Source organism: Bison bison, unplaced genomic scaffold, assembly GCF_000754665.1.
Source record: "Bison bison bison isolate TAMUID 2011002044 unplaced genomic scaffold, Bison_UMD1.0 scf7180017864201, whole genome shotgun sequence".
NCBI lineage: Eukaryota > Metazoa > Chordata > Mammalia > Artiodactyla > Bovidae > Bison > Bison bison.
The window spans coordinates 378,077-388,004 of NW_011494773.1; the positions used below are offsets into that span (position 1 = coordinate 378,077).

The 9,928-nt window shown below is 44.1% G+C and overlaps 1 protein-coding gene across 10 annotated transcripts in view; it reads left to right on the forward strand.

The window, feature by feature from the left end:
* The window catches only part of TTLL5 (tubulin tyrosine ligase-like family, member 5), a 317,321-nt gene that overhangs the window by 258,205 nt on the left and 49,188 nt on the right, over positions 1–9,928 (forward strand). For 8 of the 10 annotated variants that reach the window (XM_010844355.1, XM_010844354.1, XM_010844353.1 and 5 more), the window contains 2 exons: positions 4,215–4,297; positions 8,222–8,344. In XM_010844355.1, the coding sequence (XP_010842657.1) occupies positions 4,215–4,297; positions 8,222–8,343 (205 nt within the window). In that variant the 3' untranslated portion in view covers position 8,344. The remainder of the gene's footprint in view (positions 1–4,214; positions 4,298–8,221; positions 8,345–9,928) is intronic. The other 2 variants (XM_010844361.1, XM_010844362.1) reach the window with 1 other exon arrangement.

Here is a 9,928-nt window from a genome sequence, read left to right on the forward strand (position 1 = left end):
GAGCCTAGTGGGCTGCAGTCCATGGGGTCGCTAAGAGTCGGACAGGACTGAGCGACTTCACTTTCACTTTTCACTTTCATGCACTGGAGAAGGAAATGGCAACCCACTCCAGTGCTCTTGCCTGGAGAATCCTAGGGACGGGGAGCCTGGTGGGCTGCTGTCTATGGGGTCGCACAGTGTCGGACACGACTGAAGCGACTTAGCAGCAGCAGTAGCAGCAGGATTAGGATATTTGAAGACCCTTTCTTCCTCAGAATCATTACATAGCCGTTTCTTTTCTGCCAAAAACTCTTTCCCGTTCCCTACTCTTGGTTCATGCCCACTTCTCCTGTCTTTATGACTTGGTTGAAGTATGATTTCCTGAGAAAGGCCATCCTGGACCACTGTGCTCACCATCTCAATCAGGTTCCCCATCGTATTCTCTCATAACGCCTTGTGCTTTTCCTTCTTAGCGTTTATCACAGTTTGTATCCTATGTATTTGCCTGGTGTCTACCTTCTCACTGACACTGAGCATAGAGAATGCTTAGTAGGTAATTTTTGCATGAGTGAATAAGTGGAAAAATAGTGTTGGGTGAAGGTCCTAAAGCTTGGGTTGTATGCTGCTCAACAGATAAAAAACTGAGTATACACGAACTCGACTCTCCCATGTCAGTTCAGTCACTCAGTCGTGTCCGACTCCATGACCCCATAGACTGCAGCACACTGGGCTTCCCTTTCCATCACCAACTCCCAGAGCTTGCTCAAACTCATGTCCATCAAGTTGGTGATCCTATCCAACCATCTCTGTATACTGTCACCCTGCTTATTTAACTTATATGCAAAGTACATCATGCGAAATGCTGGGCTGGATGAAGCATAAGCTGGAATCAAGATTGCCGGGAAAAATACAGTTTGTACAATCTGTTATCCCCTTCATCTCCTGCCTTCAGTCTTTCCCAGCACCAGGATATTTTCCAATGAGTCAGTTCTTCACATCAGGTGGCCAAAGTATTGGAGCTGCAGCTTCAGCAGCAATCCTTCCAATGAATATTCAGGACTGATTTCCTTTAGGATTGACTGGTTTTATCTTCTTGCAGTCCAAGGGACTCTCAAGAGTCTTCTCCAACACCACAGTTCAAAAGCATCAATTCTTCAACGTTCAACCTTCTTTATGGTCTAACACTCACATCCATACATGATTACTGGAAAAATCATAGCTTTGACTAGACAGACCTTTGTTGGCAAAGTAACATTTCTGCTTTTTAATATGATGTCTAGGTTGGTCATAACTTTTCTTCCAAGAGCAAGTGTCTTAATTTTATGGCTACAATCATGATCTGCAGTGATTTTGGAGCCCCCCAAAATTAAGTCTGTCAGTTTCTACTGTTTTCCCATCTATTTGCCATGAAGTGATGAGACTGGATGTCATGATCTTCATTTTTGAATGTTGAGTTTTAAGCCAGCATTTTCACTCTCCTCTTTCGTTTCCATCAAGAGGCTCTTTGATTCATCTTTGCTTTCTGCCACAAGGGTGATGTCTCTGCATATCTGAGGTTGTTGATATTCCTCCTGGCAATCTTGATTCTAGCTTATGCGCCCAGAATTTCACATGATTGCATATAAGTACTTTGCATATAAGTTAAATAAGCAGCGTGACAGTATACAGACTTGACGTATTCTTTTCTCGGTTTGGAACCAGTCTGTTGTTTCATGTCTAGCTCTAACTATTGCTTCCTGACCTGCATACAGATTTCTCAGGAAGCAGGTGAAGTGGTCTGGTATTCCCATCTCTTGAAGAATTTTCCACAGTTTGTTGTGATCCACACAGTCCAAGGCTTTAATTAACATAGTCAATGAATCAGATGTTTTTCTTGAATTCTCTTGCTTTCTATATGATCCAATGGATGTTGGCGATTTGATCTCTGGTTCCTCTGCCTTTTCTAAACCCAGCTTGTACATCTGGAAGTTCTTGGTTCATGTACTGTTGAAGCCTGGCGTGGAGAATTTTGAGCATTACTCTGCTAGCATGTGAAATGAGTGCAATTGTGCGATAGTCTGAACATTCTTTGGCATTGCCTTTCTTTGGGATTGGAATGAAAGCTGACCTTTTCCGGACCTGTGGCCACTTCTGAGTTTTTCAAATTTTCTGGCATGTTGAATGCAGCACTTTCACAGCATCATCTTTTAGGATTTGAAATAGCTCCACTGGAATTCCATCACCTCCACTAGCTTTGATGCTTCCTAAGACCCACTTGACTTTGCACTCCAGGATATCTGGCTATAGATGAGTGATCACACCATCAAGATTATCTGGGTATGAAGATCTTTTTTGTATAGTTCTGTGTATTCTTGCCTCCTCTTCTTAATATCTTCTGCTTCTGTTAGATCCATAACATTTCTGTCCTTTATTGTGCCCATCTTTGCATGAAATGTTCCCTTGGTATCTCTAATTTTCTTGAAGAGATCTGTAGTCTTTCCCATTCTTTTGTTTCCCTCTATTTCTTTGCATTGATCACTTAGGGAGGCTTTCGAATCTCTCCTTGCTATTCTTTGAAACTCTGCATTCAAATGGATGTATCTTTCCTTTTCTTCTTTACCTTTCACTTCTCTTCTTTTCTCAGCTATCTGTAAGGCTCCTCAGACAACCATTTTGCCTTTTTGCATTTCTTTTTCTTGGGGGTGGTCTTGATCACTGCCTCCTGTACAATGTCATGAACCTGCATCCATAGTTCTTCAGGCACTCTGTCTATCAGATCTAATCCCTTGAACCTATTTCTCACTTCCACTGTATAATCGTAAGGGATTTGATTTAGGTCACACCTGAATGGTCTAGTAGTTTTCCCCACTTTCTTCGATTTAAGTCTAAATTTGGCAATAAGGAGTTCATGATCTGAGCCACAGTCAGCTCCTGGTGTTGTTTTTGCTGACTGTGTAGAGCTGCAAAGAATATAATCAATCTGATTTCAGTATTGACCATTTGGTGATGTCCATGTATAGAGTCTTCTCTTGTGTTGTTGGAAGAGGGTGTTTACTGACTCTCCCAGGTAAAATTTTTACATGTCAACTGAAATCAAGGTAGACAGGCCCAACAAATAAGTGTATTTATGGGGTAATGGGTCAGATTACTTCTAGAAATTTTAAGTGTATAACAGTGAGTAGGACTGAAGAAATCTCTGTCTTCATGGAGCTCACATTCTAGCAAGGATGACAGATGTTAGGCTCACAGCTACCCCATAGTCCCATGGTTTTGGCAGGGGCTTTCCTGGTGGTCCAGTGGCTAAGCCTTCATGCTTCCACTGCAGGGCATGCAGGTTTGACCCCTCAGAAGTTCTGCATGCCATGAGATGCAGTCAAGGAAAAAAATTTAAAAAGAAAAAAATATATAATTTTGGTAAATGCAATGAAAGAATGACAGAGCTGTAAGAGCCTGTGGCAGGAGGACCTGGCATAGTCTATAGGGCGTCAAGCCAGTGAAAGAACTTCTAAAGCAGGCGGCTGGGGAACCTGTGCTGGAGAATCTAAAATACTCTGTCCTATCTCTTGTCAAAACTTGGTGTGAGGGGAGCTACCTCTATATGTGGTTTCTCAACCTTGGCACAGCTGACATCTTGGACTAGAATACTCTTTGGGGGCACTTTCCAGGGGCACTGTGGGAAAGGCTTAGCACCATTCCCGGCCTCTACCCACTAGATGCCAGCAGGCCCCACAGTTGTGACAACCACAAATATCTCAGCATCACCAAATGTCCCTTACTGGAGGGTGGGGATAGAGGCCTAAATCCGCCCCTCCTTCCTCCCCCAGTTGAGAACCACTGTTGCACATAAAACTTTTTTTTTTTTTTTTTGACGTCTTTACTTATGATTAGTCTAAGTCAATACCAGGAACTTAATTTACTCATTCAGTAAACAAGTTATCTGTTGAGTGCTTATTAGGTGCAGGCATTGTGATAGGTAGTGGGGGGCGGGGGACACAGTCATGATCCAAGCCTATATTTTCTTGAAGCTGTATTCTAGTGGGGAGAAATGGACAATTTTAAAACATGTAACACTTCAGAAGAAGGGGATAGGTTGATAGTAGAAGTCCTTTCTGATAAGATGACATCTGTACTTGAAAGAAGTCTTAAAAGAAGCCGGGGAGGGGGGCAACCCCAGAAGCAAGAGGCAGTGCCCCTGAAGGGCTGTAGTTGACCTCGCCTTTCTGTCTTCAGGTCTAACCAAGCCGCTTGTGTTTCAGAGGGGCCTCCACAGAAGGGCAGCTGAACGGACTCCAGAGCAGCCTTAACTCTGCAGCCTTTGTGCCCATCACCAGCTCCACAGGTTAGTCTGGGCAGGGCATTGGGAAGGGACTGGGCCCACCCTTCTCTCCTCTGCCTCTGAGGAGAGCTCCAGTTCAGAGAACGAAGCCTCCCAGGCTTCTGAAGCGTTGGCAAATGGGCATGTAGTCGCTGTCTTCTTTCAGATGATACATTTTAGGATAAAGTGGTTTTTCTGAGCTTAGTTTGGGGTAGGTGAAATTTCCCAGTCTGGCAGAGTGTTATCAGATTTGTAGCATTTAGTAAAAACTGCCTGTATTTGAAAAAACTTGCCAGTGTTTTACCATTTATATGGTGTTTCCACACATAGTATTAGCATCTTACGTTAAATCCTCACCGCAGCCCTGTGAGGTGTACCCTGTCCCCTCCATGTGAGCAAACAGAGGCTCAGGAAGTGGAGAGCCTGTGGGAGCTGACCCGTGGGTGCAGATCCGGAGCTGCTCTCCACTGCTTAGAAAGTGGAGAGCCTGTGGGAGCTGACCCGTGGGTGCAGATCTGGAGCTGCGGTCCGGGCTGTGTCCTGCCTGCTAACACCACGGTCTTGCCAGGTAGTAGCTGAGGGCCTCAAGCCTCTCAACGTATGAGGCAGCACTGGCCCGGGGATAGTTTCCTGTGAGTAGCAGTTCCTGCACTCATAAGTAGTCAGAAAATTGAAAGGAAATCCACTATTCGATTCAACAAGTATTTATTTTTGAACACCTCCTGTGGAGAAAGTAGCATGTTGGGCAGTGAGACACATGAAGAGTGAACTAGGCCTTCCCTGCGGTCAAGAAGCTTAGAGGCTCAGGGAGAGAGAGGTTGACGGGATGTGGATGCGGGAGGGAGTGCCAGGCACTGGGGACACAGGGAATAATAGAAGACAGTGTTGCTGTGTGTCAGGCACACCTCTGGATGCTTCACGTGCCATAACTCATCTGTTCACAAAGCACACGTGCCATATGGGGGCTGTATTCCCTGTTTTACAACTGAAGAAATACAGGCACAGACGGATTATGAACCATAATCCAAATTGCCACAGTTGGTCAGTGGTGGAGCAGTATTTGAACCCAAGCAACTTGGCCCAGGCTCTTTAGGGATAGAAGAGGGCTTTCTAGAGGAAGACACGTCTAAACTGGGGTCTGACTCTGACAGATCAGCCGGGAGCGGGGAGGCCTGGGGTGGAAGGAGGTCCAGGAAGAGAGACCAGTGTGGGCAAAGGCCAGTGAGGGAAGGGGGCTGGTGGTGAAATGGTGTTGTGTTCTGGGAGCCCCCCTGTATCAGTGTGGCTGGGAACTAGGGCCTCTGAGCAGAGGGCTTAAGGGCAGGGTGCAAGAGTGTGTGTGTGTGATACAATGCACCTTAAAATGATGACAAGATTGTTAAGGAATCTGGTTCGTTTGCCTGTATCATGGGGATAATTATTAATACATATACCTCATAGGCTTACTGTATATAGAGAAAGGCTCTGTAACTGCACCCAAGTCAGATAATAATATGAAAGAGTATAGATTTTGTTTTCCACTTAAACTCTTCAAACCTAAATTCAAGAAATAGTTGATGGGTATATAACTACCCCTCCCCTTTCCCCCTAAAAAGAACTCCTAGAACATGATAGTTATTTTTAAGGAGGTTAAATTTTCACCTGGAACTCTTATGGCCTGAGTAGTGGGAGGTGAAAAGAACCATGGCCTACCTGGAATGATTTCCATGAGATAGAGCTCTTAGAGCCTCGGCAGCTCTTCAGATTTGCTGAGGCTGGAGAGGTTTACAAAGCTTAGGAGATCCAAGAAACCTGCCTATTTCATTTGCATGTCTCCTTGATACATTAAGTATGAAACTGAACTCTTTGCATGCACTCTGGCCGAGGAAGTTGGAAATTTGAGTGACCAGGCAGGTCACACTTCCAGCATCTTGATCATGAAGTAGTGTTGACTGACTGTTGACGGTACTTAGAAGTTTCTGTAACAGTTGTACTGAATTTGGTATCGCTGTAAAACCACAGGACAAGGGGAAGTTGCACTCCTGGTTCTCCTAAGCTTCTCTTATCTATGAATACGTCTCTCCATGCTTCTAACTGAAGATGAGCGCGTTGTCTTCCCGCTTTCTTTACACGGGATTCTGCGGACTGCTTTTGTCTCCAAATGACTCTGGGCCTCCAAAGTCCTTTGAATTTGTTCTCTTCCATGACTCGCTTGGGGTTCTTGATCCTTAGAGAAATGCAGATGAATGTGTGGTAACTAAGGTTCAGGCATCTTCCAGACTTCCCAATAAATGTTTTACCTTAGCAATATAATAATAACTAAATAACTACCTGGCACTTCAGTGTTTCACCCACAAATTATCTGTTTTTCTGTGTTACACATAGATTTAAAGGCATTATTCTGGGGGTTCAGAAGCACATCCTATAAAAAGGAGGAGGTTAGGCTGCTATTAAAAGCATTTTTCTTTAAACCCACAAGAAGGGAGAACAAGTCAGAAGGTTTGCACATCTCTTTGAGAGTTGGGAAGTTTTCCTGTACAGGGCTCACTAAACTGCCTGAGAAAGGTGTTTTAGCTCCTGTCTGGTCCAGTTAACTCAGTGATTGAGTCCATGAATGTAGCAGAAGTCTGCTTCCTGACCTCTTGCCCCCCTCCCCAAGTCTAGCCAACCAGGCCTTTAAGCTGTGAGACCCTGCTCGTCAGGCCGTCTGAACAAGATACAGTTCATCCCAGGGTGCTGTTGAAAAACCACTCAAAAGTCCTTTCCCACTGACGGTGGCATAGTGACATTCTTTTTGTTATGAACTTTAAATGAGGTAGTGAACGGGAACGCTCTTAGCAGAGTGCCTGGAATGCACCGTGAATGTTACTTTTCCTTGACTTCCCTACCTCCAGCTATATTCTGTGTGTGCTATAGAAGGGAAGGTGTAGAGTCAGCAGATTTGGAAATTTGAGAAGGAAGCCGGAATGAGGGCCTTTGGCTTAAAGCCAAAGCCACTGGCCCTCCTCCTTTGTAAGCATGGTGTTCTTCTTGAGTTCCAAAGTGGTAACGGTGAACGAAAATAGCACAGCGCGGCAGATTAGATAACTGGCATTTCTCTCGTGCTGATTTGATGGTGTAAACCACCATTGTTGTAGGGCCTGAAGCCACACCAGCTGCCCTCATCCCTGTCCCTCTGCTTCCTCCTAAGCTTTTCCTGTCCTGGAGCCCAGCCTCCATATACACTCCCCCAGGCTTTTTTTTTTTTTTTAAAGCTATTGTAGATCTACAGTCAGAGAAAGGGACCTTACCTGGCCTTTCGAACACCAGTGTGGGTTTCATTTACAAGTAGTGAGAAGCAGTGTCCTCTGCTAAGCTTTGGCCATGTGGGCCCTGGTAAAATTCTGTGCTGCTTTGTGCTTTTCGCATGGGAACATGGCAGCAGCACCTCAGTGGGCCTCTGCCCGCCTTCTTTGTTGTCTCTGGGACAACAAGGGAAAGGAACTTATTTCAATACAAAGTAAAGCCAGTGGAAGTCAAACCCTAAGGATCTAGAAATCACTTTGACTTTCAAATGAAATTATTTGCCTGGCCGCTCTTGGCAGGATGACCTATTTTTCACTCTCAGATTCTTATTCTTTTCACATGCATGGTACAGTTGTTGGAGATCCAGGGTGGCTTTGGAATATAATAAATTAGTAAAAATAAACAAACCCTTGAGATTCTTGCCCTAGTGTCTTATACACTTCACTGCTCCCAAAATGTTGTTCTCTCCCCAGAGCCAGAGGGACAAGAATTTGGGTTTATTACCCACTCTTAACATGGTTAGAAAGCAAGAGAGAGAGGATAGATTCGATGTTTGGCAGGAAATGGGGCTCCAGCATCAGGGTGAACAATGATCCCCTAAAGCCTAGTTTTAGATTTGACCTCTTGTCCTTTCAGCCAAGATTAAATAAAGTGTTAAGTGGGGGTTTTTCTTACATTTTTCAGGATCTTTGGAAGCTCCCCAGGTTATTTTCGCCAGATCCAAACCCTTGCCCACACAATCTGGAGCCCTTGCTACAGTTATAGGACACAGAAAACCAAAGTCGGTGAAGTCAGGGCCAATTTAAGGTAACAGTAAGAAATAAGAGCTTATTTTTTTTTTTTATTATAACTTGCTGACTTTATGCCACAGCAAGAGTATTAATAGCTATCAAGAGAAGTGATAGTTTCTCAAAATGACAAGGAAATTGGCATTTTATAAAAACCGAAGCTCAGAAGGACTCTCCAAAATTGTGGGTCCAAGTTAAGCTACCGCTATCTTGCGTCTGTGTTGACCTACCAGTAGGTGGCGCTGTGGCAGTAAGAAATCTCCTTAACTCTTATGGAGGCTTTTGGTTAAAAGTATGGGGACGTTAAGGCCAATCAAAGAAGAAACTAAAACCGTAATTGAGTTATTCACAAATAAAATGTAACAGGATATGTTGAAAAGCATGATATTTGAAGACCAAATTGCAGTAGCATCTAAAGAAGATGAATATTTATTATTAAAGAAGACTTTTAGACTACAGTTGAGTAATTTGTGAATTGGACTTTGAGATAATAGGAGATAGGCAAAGAAAAAAAATTATTTTTTAATTTTTTGGCAAGATTGATTAATTATGCTTCTTTCTGAGTTAAGATAAACATATACTATAACTGGAAGAAAAACAAAACTATAACTCCATCCTACCACTTGTCCCAAAAAAAGCTCCTTCATTGAAGGAATGCCCTGACTTGATCTTGTGAGGTTATACCCACACTTCACCAGTGCTACCCGCCCCCAGTATTTTGTTCCCCGCTCTCACTTCCAGAAAATTCTATGAAACCACAAAATTTTGATGATTCCTTTCCTCTTTGCTCTACCCTACACACTAAAGCATTAATGGCACACCTGCTATGAGCTTAATACTCCTCTTACCTCTAGTGGAATATTTATAAACTTATTTGAGAAGCATTATTCATCAAACTACCCCAGGAGAGGCAAAGGAGGGAGGAAAATTATTTACCCACCACAGGATTCATTTACATTGGATCAGAAAGCTTCAAATATCTTTCCCCAGCCCATCTCAACTCTTTCCAAAAAGGAATGAGAAGAGAGGAGGGAACACCAAATCCACGGCTTGGTCATCTAGCAAAATGTACCAGAGAAACCGAAACCAACCAGAGTGCTATTGGTAATGCTTACCAGTGTCCTGCAGTTCTGATACTAAACAGCCTATCCAGTGAGGAGCAACGCATAAAATATAGAAAACTAAAGCGAGAAGGTCAATATTTCCTTCAGGAGACTGGCAGCCAGGAGAATGAATGTGACATCAAGCTCCAAACCAAACCAGCGGCCTGCCAAGAAGTACTAATGTCCCTCCGTTTCCAGGACTGTGAGACTTGGACTTGCCTCGGTTGTAATATCACTTTCCTTGAACCTATTTCATTAGTAGCCCTTACAGTCCACCCAGAAGATACATTGGCAACATAGGCTCATCAGCAAAGAAGCCCCAGGAAAGAGCTTGTCTCTCAACACTTAAATCTCCGTTGGAGACACAGATCCCGCTGAGCCTGAGCTGTACCTAAGCTAGGGGTGGGAGGTGGGGGTGAGACCACACGCCAAGTGTGTATGGGCCCAGAAGACAGTGGGTGCAGTATAACTGCGGGGGGGCCCCGGGGGCAGGCCGCCAG